General features: G+C 38.6%; 2 protein-coding genes across 2 annotated transcripts; both read right to left on the bottom strand.

Moving 5' to 3' along the window:
- Positions 1 to 7,056: 7,056 nt before the first annotated feature.
- LOC106676876 (Fc receptor-like protein 5) lies at positions 7,057 to 10,062 on the bottom strand. The gene is made up of 5 exons (XM_076882654.1): positions 9,975 to 10,062; positions 9,367 to 9,630; positions 8,978 to 9,235; positions 8,018 to 8,154; positions 7,057 to 7,427 (listed from the first exon to the last, which is right to left on the bottom strand). The coding sequence occupies exons 1-4, from the start codon at positions 10,042 to 10,044 to the stop codon at positions 8,024 to 8,026; spliced, it is 723 nt and encodes a 240-aa protein (XP_076738769.1). The 5' UTR covers positions 10,045 to 10,062; the 3' UTR covers positions 7,057 to 7,427; positions 8,018 to 8,023.
- Positions 10,063 to 15,174: 5,112 nt separating this feature from the next.
- Positions 15,175 to 16,940, bottom strand: LOC112431066 (type-2 ice-structuring protein-like). Its single transcript, XM_024799624.2, has 5 exons — positions 16,605 to 16,940; positions 15,997 to 16,133; positions 15,788 to 15,907; positions 15,404 to 15,509; positions 15,175 to 15,276 (listed from the first exon to the last, which is right to left on the bottom strand). The coding sequence occupies exons 1-5, from the start codon at positions 16,663 to 16,665 to the stop codon at positions 15,203 to 15,205; spliced, it is 498 nt and encodes a 165-aa protein (XP_024655392.2). The 5' UTR covers positions 16,666 to 16,940; the 3' UTR covers positions 15,175 to 15,202.
- Positions 16,941 to 18,580: the final 1,640 nt, after the last annotated feature.

Here is an 18,580-nt window from a genome sequence, read left to right as displayed (position 1 = left end):
TATCCTAACCAGTGTTGGGCAAGTTACTTTGAAAAAGTAATTAATTATAGTTAAGTTTTCAAGTAATTAATTACTTTTACAATCTTGTTACTCAGTTACTAGCTCATCTACTTTTTTGAAGAAGTAACTACTAACTATAATTAATTACTTTTTCAAAGTAACTTGCCCAACACTGGTTATCATTAATGCCTAGCTTCTCTCCCCTGCCTCAGGTTTCACTGCAGGTGGGAATTAACATTTTCTTTTGACAATATACCTTGAGTCCTTTGCTTCCTCCAATCCAAACTGGCGTGTTGCCAAACAGCTGCATGATCCTTTGGTGCTCCCAGTAAGTGTGCACTGATGCAAGGTTTGCCCCCAAGCCCCAGCAGTGTCTCTTCAATGAAGAGGGACAAAGCAGAGGTTTTTTAAAACAATGAGTGGTTCAATCAGGTGTTAAAGATGATAAAAGTAAAATAAAATTACCTTAGCAGAATCCCAACTCATGGGTGTTTGATTGTAGGTAAAGCAGCGACTACCGACTTGAGTCCAACCGTAAGGACACCGGGCTTGATTCCAACCATCAGGACAATAAATGCACCTCTTGACCAGGTGACTCTTGGCTGTGGACAAATGAACAGTTGTACATGTGTCTCTGGTTAATATCTTATTTTGTATTACTTTTAATTATTATATATCCAATAACTGACAAGTCATACAAGTAACATTGGACATATAAACAATAATTAAAGGTTTGGTGGTGTTCAGGTGCAGTTATGTGTATGAAGTACAGGGCGTTGTCTTTCCTTCACATTTATAGATTGGTATAGATATATGATATATGTTACTTTAAGCTTTGTATTTCAGGAAAGAAGGTCAATTAAAAGTGGAAGCCAATCATTTAGGTATTGAGTATAACAGTATAACAGCCAGAAACCTCAAGGTTTGTAAGGGTTTTTTTTCTGTTAAGCGTGACATAAGTTATTGAAAATCTGGAAAATGCAAAAAACCTGTGGGCATCAATCAATTTTCTTTAACTCTCATAAATAAGATTACATTAATTAAATTAATACATTTTACTATTAATTTGTATGTTTAATTACACTCATATATATATATATATATATATATATATATATATATATATATAATGGAAATTATACTGCCATACTCACCACCAGCAGTGGTTACAGCCATCATTGCACAGAGAAGAGCACACAGAGTCAGCAGCTTCATGGTGATGTTAGTGTCTCTGTGGAAAACAGAAAAAAAAAAAGTTACTATCGTAAAAACATGTATAGAACATATTAAGACCAGCGCTTATATACAGTTTAATTTTACGCATTTATATAACCTGTAACTATCAATAAAACAGCAGTGACGTGCTTGTTGTTTTTCATACTCTTCTTGAATGAATAGTGTGTTAAGGACAAGCTTTGTTCAGGTGAAAATACACTGAAACCAGTGTTATTAACAGCATTTGATAGTCTACTATTATATAAAAAATTACATCATTGTGACTCTTTGGACCTGTACTTGTCATAAAAGAAACAAAGTGACTACATTTACTTCAATATGGGAGTGTTTTCAGAACCATCTTCTAGAAAAACCTGAGTGAAACATCTCAACAGACTTCAGTGTCACACACTGATTTTCTTTCATCGATCCTCCATAAAACCATCAGGCTGGATCATAAGAGGTGGAAATGTTTCCATTGTGAAGGAAATGCAGATCAGTAAACAGTTCATACTGCTAGCTTTCACTCTCCAGCAATGCAGTTGTATGTGGTGACACTTTTAGCAGACTGGTGCGAAAACAGCTCAACATATCTGCATTTCCTGCATACTCTGACTGGAACAGGGCATTATGGAAACCAGCAGCATATTTAAGGGTTTCTGCAAAATGATAAAATGGCCATTGTAGGAGAGCAGAGAATGACTCATCCTTTTCTGTCCATTCCTCCTCTTCAAGTCAAAGAAAAAGTGAGAAAGAGTGTCTATCAGGGCGATATTCTGAAACATGATGTACACCACAGCACATATAGCAGACACGCCCAGCAGATTGGAAGAATCAATCAGAGTTATAGAAACACTGTTGAAAACACCAGCATTACATTTAAAACTGTAAAATCTGTCAAGCCGCTGCTGACAGTTTCACCTGGAGACTCCAGTTTGAAATTACAGTTAGCAGTGTTTGCAGGCTTGTTTTAAGCAGTTACTCAGTCACACTCCCAGACTTAATCATCCACCATGTCCACTCAGAAAGGGAGACAGAGAGAGAGAGAGGGCTTTCACTGAAAAGTATACTTAAAGAAAAGATAACAAACCATTTCTTCAAATCAAAGAAGCAATAATTCCCCCAAAATATTTCTCAAAATATTCCAGAAAATTCATCCTAAAATAAAATTGATAATCAATGTTTGTAACATTATTTTAATGCCACAATCATTTTCTGTTTTACTCTGATGTAAATAACCAAAATAGCTTATCCAACTCTTATTTTGACTGTACCTGAAGCCAGGAAGGAAAGAATGAAGCAACTCTCCAAATAAATGGAACGGCCTCTTCAAACACAGAGTGGAAATTGCTGCGGCCCAGGAAGCAGTGGGACACAGTTTCTCTCTGAGTGCCTGAGTTTTAAACTGTGACCTGCATTTACGTCATCAATGTCAACAGAAAGAGCCGTGGATTCATCAAAATTTAAATACAGATTCCAGCAATGATGCCACTTTTATAACTAAAGGAAATGTAACAAAACAACTCTCTCTTTCAGTCAACAGCATCATCCTCATTACTGTCTGTTTCCTGTCCATGTGTTTTTCATATTGACTCTAAAACAGAATCTAGAATCTAAAAGTAACTTAATGTCTGTGGGCAGCTTACTTCTCCGGTGGGCTGCTTCATTTCTGATGAACAGTGGAAAAGTGGACTAAGCCAAACACAGCCAAACTAAACTCCACTGAGCAGCTCAGAATAGGAGCCAGCTTTATGGCATAGTGGTGAGTCAACTGCTCCTGACCTTAACTGGTAGCAGTTACTGAGAAAGTTACTGGAATTGGTCATAGTCCAGGAAACAATGGAACACAGTTTCTCCCCAAGTGCTTTAGGTTCGAGCATGCACATTTATAAAAACAACTTAAGTGTTTTTTTGGGGGGAGGTTTGTTGTTTGTTTGTTTTGTTATTAAATGTGACCTGCAATTACTTCATCAATGCCAAACTGAACGAGCTGTAAATTAAGTGGAAAATAAAGTACAGATTCCAAACTTTACTTGGAGATAAATTATCTGAATTTCAGGAGCGGGACCACGCCTCCAAACACACCCCTCCCAGTTCTTATCTATATATGACCCCCCAGTTCTACAAGCTGTTCATTTTTGTTTTTGTGAGGATGCGGAGAAAAAATACAGAGGAAAAACCCAACAATCATATGGCCCCTATGAGCAAGCACTTTGGTGACAGTGGGAAGGAAAAACTCCCTTTTAACAGGAAGAAACCTCCGGCAGAACCAGGCTCAGGGAGGGGCAGAGCCATCTGCTGCGACCGGTTGGGGTGAGAGAAGGAAAACAGGATAAAGACATGCTGTGGAAGAGAGACAGAAATTAATAACAGGTATGATTCAATGCAGAGAGGTCTATTAACACATAGTGAGTGAGAAAGGTGACTGAGAAGGAAAAAACACTCAATGCATCATGGGAATCCCCAAGCAGCCTATGCCTATTGCAGCATAACTAAGGGAGGATTCAGGGTCACCTGTATGTATTATTGTAGGTCAGCTGCGCAAAGCTGGGCATGGACCAACAATAGTAACCAGCCCACCTCAAGAACTGATGTACCTCTTTCCTTATCTTGGGATGCAGGCAGGATACAATGGCTGCTGTTTTGCTCATCTGCAGGTGCATGTGCCTGCCTCCCAAATGGTACCCCAGATACTGTGGTGCACAATGCTGTTGCAATGCAGCAACATCTGCATTATTCTATTCTATTAATGAGGTAATCACAGGTCACATTAAATTGAAAAAAAAAAAGAAGAAGATATTTTTATAAATGTGTGCTCCAACCTTAGGCACTCAGGGAATGTTCCACTGTTTCCTGGACTATGGCCACTGTTTCCTAGACTATGGCCACTGTTTCCTGGATTATGGCCATTTCCAGATTTTTTATTCTTGTTTTCAGATACAGTTTTTAAAAAAGGGAAAAAAAGAAAAACTTATCTTTCAGTTAGTGCTCACATGAAGAGAGAAACATTTTGTGGAGGATTATTGTTTCTTGATTTATAGAAATGTTTTGCTGGCTTTTGTTTACATAACTGCTTCAGAAAATGGCTGATCTCTCTCTCTCTCTGAGTGGACATGGTGGGTGGGTGGATCTGGGGATGCAGAATGACTCCATCACAGTTGTGGTCAGGTTGTCTGGGGTGTGGAGAATTTTTTTCGGTAACTGCTACCAGTTAAGGTCAGAAGCAGTTGACTCACCATGAGGTCACGGTTTCCTTCCACATATAGCTTTGCAAAAATTTCATAAAAAGAATTTGCAGCAACAAAAAACTGTTTCTGTGATGCTTAGAGCTCAAATTGCACTGCTGGAAACAGTTTATTTTGATGCATATGCTGTTTTTTTGCAAATTTGTATTATAGGATTTATTTTTGTTTTTCCTGCAGTATGTAGAAATTGATGTAACTCAAAAATAAACCTATGAAGTCACTCAAAATAAATATCCTGCGGTTGGAAACTATTTTGTGCAACTTTTTTATATTTACAGTTTTGAGGGATAAGCCTCTTAATTTTCTCTAACTAGAAATATATGTAAAAAACAAAAAGCCAAAAATGTTTTTTAATTTTTTGTAGTTTATTGCTTTTTTGCAATTTATGTAGTAATTATGCACTTAATGCATACATATTATTAAAATCTGGGCTATAACGATTGTATTGATGTATAGCAACTTGAAATGCTTATGCTTCTTCCTGCTCCTTTTTGAACATGAAAGTAGTTGTGGTTGCTCGTTTTCCTTTTGTTTTGCTTTGTTCATTTGTCTCTTTTAATTCTATGTTGTTGTACTTTTTCAACATGTTCAAAATAAAGATTCAATCAATCAATCAATCAATCAATCAATCAATCAAATGCTCCCAAAAATGACACTACAGCATGTAAAAATATAAAGATAAGCTCTGGCGGACTTGGTTCTATGGTAGGTCTTAAAGGGTTAATGCCAATCGAAAGAGCAGTAAATTCACTGTAAAATAAAATACAGGTTCCACCAGGGATGCTGCTTTTTTAACTAAGGAACATTTCACCACGAAACTCCAGTCAGAAATTTTGATCAGCAGCATTATCCTTAGTACTGTGTGTTTCATGGACAAAATGTAGTTTCTTAAGCTCCGCCAGACTAATAATAGAGGCTCATTTTGAAACAACGGTTACTCCAAAAAACGTTTTTCATTCAGTGTGTCCCATTTTTGGCAGTAAGAGAGGGTTTCACTCTGAACCACAGGACTGCTGCTCAGGGACATCAGTACATCACACTTTAAAACCAGAGTCTTCCTCAGTACCTTCATGCTGATTTATCCATGTCTATTATGCTAAAAGTACACTATACCAAGTTGGTGTCAGGTAGCAAATTGCTTTGATTGCTACTGGGTAATTGACTTTCTGATTTTGTGTGTATATCACATGTTCAGATACTAGAAATCAGTACTACTATTTTCCAGGTTTTTGCAGACCTTTTCTATGCTGCTGTCTACACATACAGTGAATGTTTAACAGAAGTATGGTGCATACTGTTTCTGTATTTGTTAATAGAATAGAATAATGCAGATGTTGCTGCATTGCAACAGTATTTTGCAATGCAGTACAGTACGGCCTCATGTACCACACACCGCATATGCTGCTTCATACTTGGATGATGTCATCATCCAAATATGAAGCAGCATGAGTCCAAGTAAAACTTAGACTCATTACGTTCTGGACCTGTGAGCGAAGCTCCTGGTTCTTGGTAGGTTATTACGAGAGAATTTGCTTCAGATCCAGGAAGCAGTATTTGTACAACACAGAGTCTTGACTCAGACATGCTTCACCAGGAAACAAAGTGTTTGTAATGCTTCTTAGTTAAGCTCAAAGTTACTTCCTAAGTGGCAAGGACTGTTTGTGATCAGACAGCAAGGGGGAGACATAGACTATGAAGTGGTGTATTCAGACACGACTTCAATCATACAAATGTATTACCTCAACTTCCTCAAAGCATGAGGGGGACTTGAAGAGATCTGTGTCTCTGGTGAGGTAGAGAAAGACTGAATTGAGTGAATTGGGGCCTGAGGTGCAGTTCAGGAAAGAAAATAGTTTAGACCAGTTGTTGTGCACATAGATTCACAAATCCCACCAGAACATGGAGCTGCTGACCAAGTAATTAACAAGTAATTAACAAGATAACGATACATTTGTTTATTTATAAGAACATTATTGTCGACTGACTGTATGTTGAGCAAATAGTGGACCCAAATGCAGACAAAAAACTGAATGTAGAATGAATAAAAAGCCCTTTGTTAAGGGTGATTATATGAGTACAAATAACAAGATAAAGTGAACAGGGACGAAAACTAAACTAAAACCTAAACTGGAAGAAATTAAACTATGACAACTATGACAAAAGACATGAACATGATTCAGGGCAGAAGCATGTGAGAAGTTATGAGGAAAAAACATGAACATGGAACATGCGCAAGACCTGAGTTGAATCGTGAAATACGTGAGCTTAACGTTACGTGGAGGAAAGAAACACAGATGATCTGACAAAGACTGAATGAAAACACACAGACTAAATACACAGAGGGGTAATGAGGGAAGTGGAAACACCTGGGGAAAAGCTGGCACTAATGAGCATAATGACATCACAGGGAAAAAAGTACAGCTAAACACATTCAGCATAGAAGACACAGGACACCCAAGACTTTCAAAATAAAACAGGAAACACGGAGACATGACAACACAAACCTGTACCCCTGGTTTCCGAAAAGAAACTTTTTATAAAATGTAATACACAGAGCAAATAAGAAACATAATACATTACTTTTTATTTGATTTTAACTACCATAATAAAGACATTACTACGTTAGCATGGGAGTGTTAATATTGACATATAAAGACTAGCATGAAGCTTATGTACATTTTGACGTTGACATAATCATTGTTTTTGTCTTTTAAACCAAAAACACATCAAATGTGAGAATTATGCAGTTTTCAGTTCAGCGCAAACAGCAGATTGATCATCAGGTCATGAGCTAACAGGGTAGGCAAAACATCAGCTGTTAAAAAGTTATAAAGTTAAAAAAGTAAAACCAAAAAAATGTTACTTTAATCCTGGTGATACATTGATCGTTATTGTTCATCATGATCTTCATCCTCAGACACTCCAGTCATAGATGATCAGACTCTCTCATTTTTGTCTCAGTTTCAGCTGCAGGAGGAACAGAAACTTAGTGGGACTTTTTTTAAAAGCAGAATTTAATCCCATATAAGCAGTGTTATACAACAGTGGCACTTTCTATTGTTGCCATGAGATCTAGCTCTGACCTCTGACCTCATTAACAACAATACGAATCCCTGATGATAATTGTCTGTCTTTAAATCATGAATATTTTCTTCACTTAATGAACATCAACATACAAACATGCCTGAGGTCACTAGCTGAGCCACAACCAAGGGTCTGTTTCACAAAGTGTAATGAGTTGAGAAGCTACGTTACACCACTGTGGTCAGTTGGCATCTACTGTCCAACTGGAGGAGGCTGCAAATGGAAGACGTGAATCTTTCACAGCAAGAGGTTAAAGTGTTGCTGCTGCTTTTAAGTTATTTTCAATCAGATGTATCTATCACCTGATTTCATACTTGAATTATTGTTAGACTGACAAAATAAGTTTGGAAAAATAGTTTTATGATTGATTTTTTGACATTTGTTAGGCAGCTACGATGTTGTATTGGACCTCTGACCCTGTGTGGAAATTGAATATATTATTCTAAATATATATTTTTTTGTTTTACTCTTACCTTGAGTCAACCTTTGCACATGGATATACACAGTATGAGTATACCAGTGAACAGGATGAACAAAAAGATTGTGTATGCCAGCCTGGGAAGAGATATCAGAGGAGGAGGAGGAGGAGCAGTCGTAGATGGAGCTCGAGCTGTGACACAGAAAAAGTTTTGTCATTATTTTTCCTGTTTAGGACCAAATGTTACATGAAAAGTACATAAAGAAAATCCATCGTTCATAGTGGTGAAGAGTTTACTGTGTAAATGGACTAGCTCTTATAAAGCACTTTTCTACTCTCATTGAGCACTCAAAGCGCTTTATACAACTTGTGTTTTAGTCAGTTTTTATTTGCGTTCACTACTGAGAATGCTAAACACAGACCCTGAACATTTTTGGGACCTTAAAAATGTTGGGACACTGTATGTAAGTAAATCTAATGTAGTGCAGGCCCATCTTGGGCCTAGTGAAGGGACGAGATAGGAGGCTCCTCCTCATCTGCCGGAGACGAGGCTGGTGTGGACCTCGCTCTGGAGAAGGGATTCCTGGACTGCTGGTGGACCCGTAATAAACATCTGGCATAATTACGCCAGGGAATTATAGTGAATATAGAAAATTGTATTTTTATGGGTTTTACAATTGTTTTATTTAGTCTCTATTAGGATTTTAGTATATTGATAACATTTTATTGCGTATGTTTTTTAAGAGTTGTTTTTTTTTTTTTTGTCTGGAAATAAACTGTTTCCGATTAGACCTGCTTGTGCCCTTGGTATTTGACTCGCTTCCTCCCCCCTTGTATTTAAAATCATCATTCTACTCAGCATGGCAGTCTGGCGCATCAGCTTTCGTATCCGCATTACATAGGCAAACAGGAGGATGAGGGTTCTGATTTATAGTTTTACTCCTAGAGTACTGGATACCTGTTCCTAAAAGCCATCAGACGAAAGCTTCATGAAACTTAATATCATCACCATCACCTCTCACTTCCAGCATAACCTCTGGTGACTGTCCTTTAGTGGGATGTTCACACTTGTAGAAGCCTTCGTTCTCCTTGGACACATGGATAAAGCTCAACCTTCCTTCAGACGTTTTTTCAATAACAGCACCATTTCTGTAGAAAGCAGTACTGAAATTGGACGTAGACTCCTTTGCATATTTTTCCTTATAGGAGCAGTTTAGTGTCACACTGTCTCCCTCAGTCAGAGGAACAGCAGGACCCTGCAGGATGACACCAGCTGAAATGCAGAGAGAGAAACTGTGGTCTCTGACTCTGGTTTTTGTCCTTGGTTACAAAGTTGCAAAATGTGTTCATTTATTTTTACTTAAGATACAACATCAACAATCTGACATTACTTAGCAAGCTTACTTGTCACTGTGATGTTGAGGATGTTGCTGCACTCCCTGCTGTCAGACTCACACCAGTACACTCCACTGTCTGATGGGTAGACACCTTTGATGGTGCAGAATAACCCATTTAATTGGCCCCAAGTCTCACATGAAACAGAAGACCTTGTGGAGGTGTTTCTCTTCACTGTCCAGCTGCTGAAGCTGCCTGGCACTGCACAGCTCAGAGTCACAGTTTCATAATAGAAGAAAACTGACCTGCCTGGATGGATGCTCAGAGCAGCAGCTGCAGGTTCAAAAACATCAGGTCGAGACACATCAGTTAACATGCAGTAGACTACATGCAGTGTGTCGAGATCAATGACATGAACATCAGAGAAGTAACCTGCACTGATCGTAAGTGCTAAAAGAGACGGGAGACTCACAAAAGATTAACATGAGAGTCAGAATAAATATTCCATTAGACCAGCAAATATGAAGAGATGAGCTACAATGCAGTTACACAGTGGAGACAGAAGACAAGAGGATTATTAATGTTCACACTGCACTGAAAAAGGCAACTCACAACCAATAAACCCATGTGTAAAATTAACTAAAAGTAACATCTGTAATAGAAACACATTGATTTACCTTTAACAAAATCCAAACAGTGAATGAGAGTCCACAGTGAGAAAGTGAGAAGAGACTCCATGGATTTCATATTATAGAAAACAATATGAAAAACAAGTCCACAGTGTGTGGGAGAATAAAACATTTGTTTCTTCCTTCTTTAAATCAACACCCGTGTTTCAGTTTCAATCCCTGAATTAAGGAAGTGTGCTCAGATGGACAGTTTTGCTTTTAACCCTTTAAGATATACCATAGAACCAAGTCCGCCAGAACTTATATTATATTTTTACATGCTGTGGAGCCATTTTTGGGAGCATTTCAAGTTGCTATACATCAATACAACCATTATAGCCCAGATTTTAATAATATGTATTCATTAGGTGCATAGTAATTACATAAATTGCAAAAAAGTGCAATAAACTACAAATATAATTGAAAATCGTTTTTGTTTTTTTAACATATATTTCTAGTTAGAGAAATTTAAGAGGCTCATCCCTCAAAACTGTAAATACAAAAAAGTTGCACAAAATAGTTTCCCACCACAGGAAATTTATTTTGAGTGTCTTCATAGTTTTATTTTTGAAATACACCAATTTTCATACACTGCAGGAAAAACGAAAATAAATATTATACTGCAAATTTGCAAAATAACAGCATATGCATCAAAATAAACTATTTCCAGCAGTGCAATATGAGTCCTAAGCATCCCAGAAACGACACAGAAAGTCATGAAGTCAAACATAACTTTTAAAAACACAAGTATAAGCTCTTGAGTGCACGATGGTAAAAAAAAACTACATTTCCACAAAATGACGTCACTTCCGGTTTCGGGCAGCTCATGGCGGACATGTCCACACGCTGATGGACGTAGAAAGTGTTACAAACAGCTGATCGGATTGGCAAAGCGTGTTTCTGGAATATCATGTTTTTGTTGCTACAAGCGCTTTTTATGCAGTTTTTGCAAAACTATATGTGGAAGGAAACCGTGACCTAGGACAAGCTGATGGCATAAGACATAGGTGTCAAACTCTGGCCCGTGGGCCCGCAGACTAATTACATTTGGCCAGCGAAGCCATACCAAATTACTATTAGAGCTGGCCTACTGGTATTATACAGCTAATATATATATTGTTTAGTATTAAGCTTTGCTTGTTCCATATTCAGAGGGTCGTGAAAACTGCCCAGCGCATCGCCGGATCACCACTTCCTGCCATAAAAGACATCTACAGGAAGCGGTGTCTGAAAAGGGCTGGGAAAATCATCAAAGACCCCAGTCACCCATCACATGGACTCTTCACCCTCCTGCCCTCTGGGAGGAGCTACAGGAGCCTCCGGACTAAGACCACCAGGTACCGGAACAGCTTCTTCCCCACAGCTGTCAGACTCCTGAACTCTGCCTCCTGACATCTGACCCACGTTAACTCATGGACTGAACATACACACACCCACAATGGACAACTGTACCCTCAGACACACAATAATAACATGGACTGAACCACCACTCACAACCACTAGCACTTTATATAGCCTCTGTAGAAACTATCTACACCCTCACTTATCTTAACTGCACTACTGTATAGCTCTGTGTAAATAATCATTCTGTACATTCGATAATCTTTAATCCTACAACTGTTTACAACTTGCATAGTTCCCATTTCTGTATAGCTGTATATCTCAGATTTCTGTAAAGTTCTTTATTTCATATTCTGTATAGTTTTTCATATTTATATCCTGTTCATAGCCTGTACATGTCATGGTCTGGTTGGGCACCTGCAGGTCTCAGACAGCGGCTCCTCCTCCTTTAGGCGGAGTCCGGTTGCCCCTCCCTGGCTGACCACCTGTGAGCAATCGTGCCAGCGGTATATCAGACCTGCGCTCTCAACCACTCATCGCCTGAGTATCTGCTATTCCCATGTTAGTTCAGTGGAGCATCCTAAACCTTGTCTTAACGCCGTGTGATGACTGACCTGTCTTTTCTTGTCCTCAGCGATAGCACCCGGAGTGGAGATCTTGTTCCCCTCGCTCCCGTCCTCCTGGACCTGGGCCGCCAGCTGCTTACACAACGTGGCCTGCCGGCCCACCGCTCACCTGCCTGCCTCCCCACGCCTCGACCGCTTCCGGGTTTTCCGCTCCACCTGTCCCCTCCATCTGAAACCAATGCCCCCGGTCCCTACCTAGTCCTGTTTCTACCTCCCCGCTGTCCCCGCTGTTCAGCCGTCTCCTAGAGGTGTCTAGGTCGCCCTCATTATCACCGACGAATCCTACGCGCCACTAGTGTGGTGGCGTCGCTTTGTGTTTCACCTTTGTTTACCTGTGGGCGGAAATAAATCATTTGTTTTCTGTCACCTCGCTTCCGGGTTGGTTTCTGCGCCTGTGTCCATCCCTGTTCCCTCGTGCCGCTGAGCCGTGACAGTACATAGCTTGTACTCACTACAGCCTGTACATACTTAGTTATAGAATATTCACAACATACTTCATACCGTGTACATTATAACATACCATAATAGACCCATTTCTGTAATATACTTACATATCTATACTATTGCTAATATATATTGTAATATATCTATATCACTAAAGCACTTCTGGATGGATGCAAACTGCATTTCGTTGCCCTGTACCTGTACCTGTGCATGTGCAATGACAATAAAGTTGAATTCTATTCTATTCAGTTTTTCAGCAAAACTTGTTTGAGTCCATAAGAAAAGATTCATTCTTATATCTAGAGGAAGATTTTGTTTTCAATAAATATTAATGTTAGCCCGCGACTTTGTTCCAGTTTTGAATTTTGGCCCACTGTGTATTTGAGTTTGACACCCCTGGCATAAGATGTAAGTACAACTCCTCCGGTTTCATATGCAAAAATATTATTGCGCTAGCTTACGTGGTTGCAGTGCTACCGGGATTTACGCAAAATAGTTACGCAAAGTGGAGCGTGTCCGCTCCGACCGGCTTTAAAGGGTTAAAGGTTACTCAGTAAATGTACTCTAAGTTTCTTCGTGGCAGTCAAAATAAGAGCTGGCTGACATAAACTATTGAAAAGTGCATCAGTGTTTGATTATTTTATCTTACTAACCAGAGGAGACACTGGGTCATCTTTTATGAATGAAACTTTCTAGACCAAGATTATAAGTATTTATATTACTTTATATGTAGTGTTCAGATTGCATTGAAACAAGCAACAGGTGTCAAAATGTCCACAAGGTGGAGACAGACAGACACTAATGATGAGGACATTAGTGAAACTATTTTTCAACAGGAAGCATTTTTGATCGCAGAGCTGCATTCAAGATTAAGGATATCGTTCATTGGTTTAAATATATATAAAAAACAATCAGTATCAAAATAAAAGCTGATAGTTCAAATCCACTAAAAGGAGCTTTAGCTGTCAGTTTTGTAACCTTAGTCATGGCACATGTATTTATATTTGTCCACATTTAATTTGTGTAGATTATAATATACATGTGGGCAAACAGACCAGAGGACAACTTTTACAACAGGGCAATAGCCCTAATCAATGCTAACAGCTGAACTTATTGGCTACCTCCCTGTACTTTTTTGGGGGTAACAACAATAACAATAATAATATTTAAATTTATAACAAGGTATAATGATAACAATAATGTGCAATAACCATACACTACCATAACCATAGCCCTGGACTTCCTTATATGAACAAAATGCAATGGAGTACACAATTCTAGCCTCTTATGTTCAATACAATTTTGTTTTGCTTTTGAGACTCAAATGATTCACAGTGGTAATTTACTCAAGTGCTGTGCACAACAAGCGAGTTCTGTATCTCATGACATTTGTATTATGTCTATACTCATGCAGCACATTGTGAAACATGCTGTGGTTGCTGGACTGTTTGCTCTCCTTTTAGTTGTGGTGAGAATCACAGAAAATTGATAAGGTCAGAAATCATAAGGACACCCATGCCTCACACGTTCTTTGCTTACAAGGAGAGTAGCAGATGCTGCAGGAAGCTTAAACAGTAGGCAAATAGTTGGTTCTTATGAAAGAAAACCATTTCTTGATGTGAGCTGGAGTGGTAATCATTTCCAGAGCCTTGGCACCACAGTAGCATGAACATTTTAAAACAAATTCTAAAATCAACTGGGAGCTAATAAAAAGAGAATAAAATAGGGATGATATGAGGTTACTTTCTATAGTGTGTTAAGAGTCTGGCTTCAGCATCGTGTATTGCCTTGAGACATGAAAGCGACGATTTATCTAAGCCAATAAATACGGGAATACAATAATCTAGGTGCAATGACACAAATGCATGAACAAGTTTTCTAGTGTAGAAGAGGAGGTCACAATTAAGAAATGTTCCTTAAATGAAAGAAACAGGTACATGAGATCAGTTTTATATGTGAGTCAAAGCCCAAAGATGAATCAAATATTACAAACACTGGTCTTTGCAGAAAAGGAGGGAATGACTTGAGTGATTCTTGAATTAACATCAGGAGGTGCTACAATGCTAGCCTCAGTCTTGCCAGAGTTTAAAAGAAGGCAGGAGTCAGTCACTAATCTGGGATAAACAGGGTGGACAACCTGTCCAATCGGTGAACCTCAGCATATATAGCTGAATGTTATCAGTATAGGAATAATAAGAATGCAAGGAAAATACTGAATAATGCTAAACTAAAGGAATGTGGCCAGAAAGAAACTGAAAATAATCATTAATCCAGGATCGAACCTTGTATAATCATCAATAAATCATTAGATTATTGTGTTTTATTATGCTTACTATCAAGGATTTAGGCCTTCATTTTTGTCATTTTCCCTGTGCTCAGAGATGAGTACATGCACAGCAAGCTACAGATATGTTTCCTTGTATTGTAATTGTCATGTAGAGAAAAATCTTAGTTTCCTCTTACTTTACTGTATACAAAGAGAGTACTAAGAATATTGTTGGCAGAAAGACAGAAAGTAGTTTAAAAAAAGTTGAAATTATCATATCATGCTCACCCAATCTGGCAGCACATTTAAACATCAGGGAGTAAATACAAATTGTACAACACATCTTAGCTGTAATGGTCTGGTAACTGGTCAAGATAACTTGTACATGCATACAAGGTAGAGAAAAAATAATGCATATAACTGCTTAAAATATGTGTATGTGCCACAAAAGAAGACGGACATGTTTGCTTGAAGCTTTATTCCTCAAAAAAGAGCAAACACCATCACACATCAGTGTGTGTTTTATGGGAGTTTCGTGCTTGAGTGTCAGTCCAACACTGTCAATTGACGATGTTCTTGGCGCAGACAGATGGCAGATGATATCCACACCATGAATCAAGCCAGCAATTTGAATCTACAAGATTCAAGAGCAGAAATCATTCAAATGAAAAACCTAAAGAACCAGCCTTTATGGCTTGTATATTTGATCACTTCAACCAGTCATACGCATTAAGCACTCGTTGATAACTGTTCTAAATTACCTCGAGAACTCATCTGCAGACAGTTCTCGTAGTAACCATTGCTTGGCTCTCCCCAGCACCATTGTGAAAAAAAGGAACCTGTCCCATCACTCCAAAACCAAGTACCCTTGTAGAAGACAAAATTTGAAAAAAAAGTACTTCAGACAGGCCTGTGTGTAATCCTAACCAACAGATCAGCTCACTTTAATGCAACCACGCATAACTTTCTGTATATCTAACTGGCAAATCTCACATATTATTTACCTGGTTAATAATCTCTAAAAGGCAGATCCTCAGATCTCCACCCAAGATTGTTGATTGACATTTTTGACATAATATTGTATATGTTATCATTAGTTAGGTTTCACTGCAGGTGGGAATTAACATTTTCTTTTGACAATATACCTTGAGTCCTTTGCTTCCTCCAATCCAAACTGGCGTGTTGCCAAGCAGCTGCACGAGCCTTTGGTGCTCCCAGTAAGTGTGCACTGATGCAAGGTTTGCCCCCAAGCCCCAGCAGTGTCTCTTCAATGAAGAGGGACAAAGCAGAGGTTTTTTAAAACAATGAGTGGTTCAATCAGGGGTTAAAGATGATAAAAGTAAAATAAAATTACCTTAGCAGAATCCCAACTCATGGGTGTTTGATTGTAGGTAAAGCAGCGACTACCGACTTGAGTCCAACCGTAAGGACACCGGGCTTGATTCCAACCATCAGGACAATAAATGCACCTCTTGACCAGGTGACTCTTGGCTGTGGACAAATGAACAGTTGTACATGTGTCTCTGGTTAATATCTTATTTTGTATTACTTTTAATTATTATATATCCAATAACTGACAAGTCATACAAGTAACATTTGAGAAATAAACAATAATTAAAGGTTTGGTGGTGTACTGGTGTGCAGTTATGTGTATGAAGTACACGGCGTTGTCTTTCCTTCATGTTGATATATATATATATATATATATATATATATATATAGCTGCATGCTTTGTATTTATTAAGACAATATAATTAATTGTAACAATGGTAACTTATATATCTTATCTATTATCTTGGATTCAGCATGACATTAGTTATTGAAAATCTGGAAAGTGTATTTCACTTGTGGGCATCAATCCCTTTGCTTTAACTCTCATAAATAAGATGCATATTTTACTATTAATTTGTATTTTTAACTACACTCATATGTAAATAATGGAAATTATACTGCAATACTCACCACCAGCCGTGGTTACAGCTATCATTGCACAGAGAAGTGCACACAGAGTCAGCAGCTTCATAGTGGTGTTAGTGTCTCTGTGGGAAAAAAAGCTACTATCAATTCAATACAGAAAGGATGAAAAAAATCTGAGTTTGTCACAGAACATTTACAGAAATAACCTGGAACTATCAATAAAACAGCAGTGACGTGCATGCTGTTTTTCATACTCTTCTTGTATGAATAGTGTGTTAAAGACAAGCTGTGCTCTGGTGAAAATACACTGAAACCAGTGTTATTAACAGCATTTGATAGTCTACTATTATATAAAAAATTATCTTTGGACTCGCAATAATTAGCAATAATTCCATTCAAATATTTCTCTCTTCATGTGTTTTCTTTCCAGAAAACAACATATGACTGCAAACAAATATTTTCAAACCATTTCAGATCATTCATCCTACAATAAAATTGATAATCAATGTTTGTAACATTAATTTAACGTCACAATTTGTTTTCTGTTTTCTGCTGATGTAAACAACCAACATGGTTTACTTAACTCCTAGTTTGACTGTACCTGAAGCCAGGAAGGAAAGAATGAAGCAACTCTCCAAATAAATGGAACGGTCTCCAAATTCCAACACAGAGTGGCAACAGTCGCGGTCCAGGAAACAGTGGGACACAGTTTCTCTCTTAGTGCCTGATTTTTAAACTGTGACCTGCATATACGTCAGTGACGTCAACAGAAAGAGGCTTAAATTCATTGGAAATAAAAATATAGATTCCATCAGTGATGTTACTTTTATGACTTTCATGACTAAGTGAAATGACACATGAACTCTCTCTTACAGTCAGCAGCATCACCCTCATTACTGTCTTTTTCCTTTCCAAGCCCTGCTGTGTTTTTCATATTGACTCTGGCAGAGAGCCTAAGCTCTTGGGGAAGTGGATCCAGGTGAATCATCTTTATGGATCCTGTTGTGTCTTCCAAAAACTTTCTAATTTTAACAAAGAAATAGTTATTCTCTTTTTTTATTTTAACCGTCTACCTCTGATTCACCATGTGTGAATGACGCAGAGGGACTTTTGAATGTCCCTTTAAGACTTTTTTCACCTCACGTTTTTGTTGTTTAGTTTTAATGTTCTTCCTCTTTATATAAAAATTGAAAGTCTTCATCCATTACAACATCCTCCTCCTCCCACACTGACTGAGTTACTATGAAAGAATTTAGCCTGTCTGTTCCTTCATTCCACCAACAACCGTTTCACCACCAGAGATGGGCAGTAACGCGTTACTGTAATCCGATTACTTTTTCAAGTAACGAGTAAAGTAAGGGATTATTATTGCAAAAAAGGTAATTAGATTACTGTTACTTTCCCGTAAGCATGCTGTGTTAAGCAACAATGGATAATATATCGAGCGTGGGAGAGAGTATGAGCGTGCAGTGTTTAAAGCGTGGAAGTACTGACCTTACTTTGAGTTTGATTCTGTAAAAAGTGACAAAAACATTAGTGTCCGCTATTGGCCTGCATTTGTATAGCGCTTTTCTAGTCCCTAAGGACCCCAAAGCGCTTCACACTACATTCAGTCATTCACCCATTCACACACACATTCACACACTGGCGATGGCAAGCTACATTGTAGCCACAGCTGCCCTGGGGCGCACTGACAGAGGCGAGGCTGCCGGACACTGGCGCCACCGGGCCCTCTGACCACCACCAGTAGGCAAACACGGGGTTAGTATCTTGCCCAAGGATATTTGGCATGCAGCCAGGAGGCAGCCTGGGATCAAACCACTGACCTTCTGATTAGTGGCTGACCTGCTCTGCCACCTAAGCTACAGCCACTGCGTGGGAAGAAAACTTCTTTTTACAGCGAAAAAAACCCCTAAACTTCCAAGCAAACACAGAGTGCGCAACGACGTAATGGGAAATTCACAGAGAAACTCCCGGATTCTTCCACTGACATAACCGCTGCGGCTCACCTGCACCAGGGC

Source organism: Maylandia zebra, linkage group LG3, assembly GCF_041146795.1.
Source record: "Maylandia zebra isolate NMK-2024a linkage group LG3, Mzebra_GT3a, whole genome shotgun sequence".
Lineage (NCBI taxonomy): Eukaryota > Metazoa > Chordata > Actinopteri > Cichliformes > Cichlidae > Maylandia > Maylandia zebra.
This window is presented reverse-complemented; position numbering and strand designations above follow the sequence as displayed.

Excerpts from the sequence above, each read along its gene's own strand:
- LOC112431066 (XM_024799624.2), bottom strand. The coding sequence starts at position 16,665 with ATGAAGCTGCTGACTCTGTGTGCACTTCTCTGTGCAATGATAGCTGTA. Across the intron at positions 15,510-15,787 it reads GAGGAAGCAAAGGACTCAAG|GGTACTTGGTTTTGGAGTGA; the intron begins GTATATTGTCAA and ends GTCTTCTACAAG. Across the intron at positions 15,277-15,403 it reads TCTGCAGATGAGTTCTCGAG|ATTCAAATTGCTGGCTTGAT; the intron begins GTAATTTAGAAC and ends TGAATCTTGTAG.
- LOC106676876 (XM_076882654.1), bottom strand. The coding sequence starts at position 10,044 with ATGAAATCCATGGAGTCTCTTCTCACTTTCTCACTGTGGACTCTCATT. Across the intron at positions 9,631-9,974 it reads CTGTTTGGATTTTGTTAAAG|CTGCTGCTCTGAGCATCCAT; the intron begins GTAAATCAATGT and ends TTGAACCTGCAG. Across the intron at positions 8,155-8,977 it reads GGTTATGCTGGAAGTGAGAG|CTCGAGCTCCATCTACGACT; the intron begins GTGATGGTGATG and ends TCTGTGTCACAG.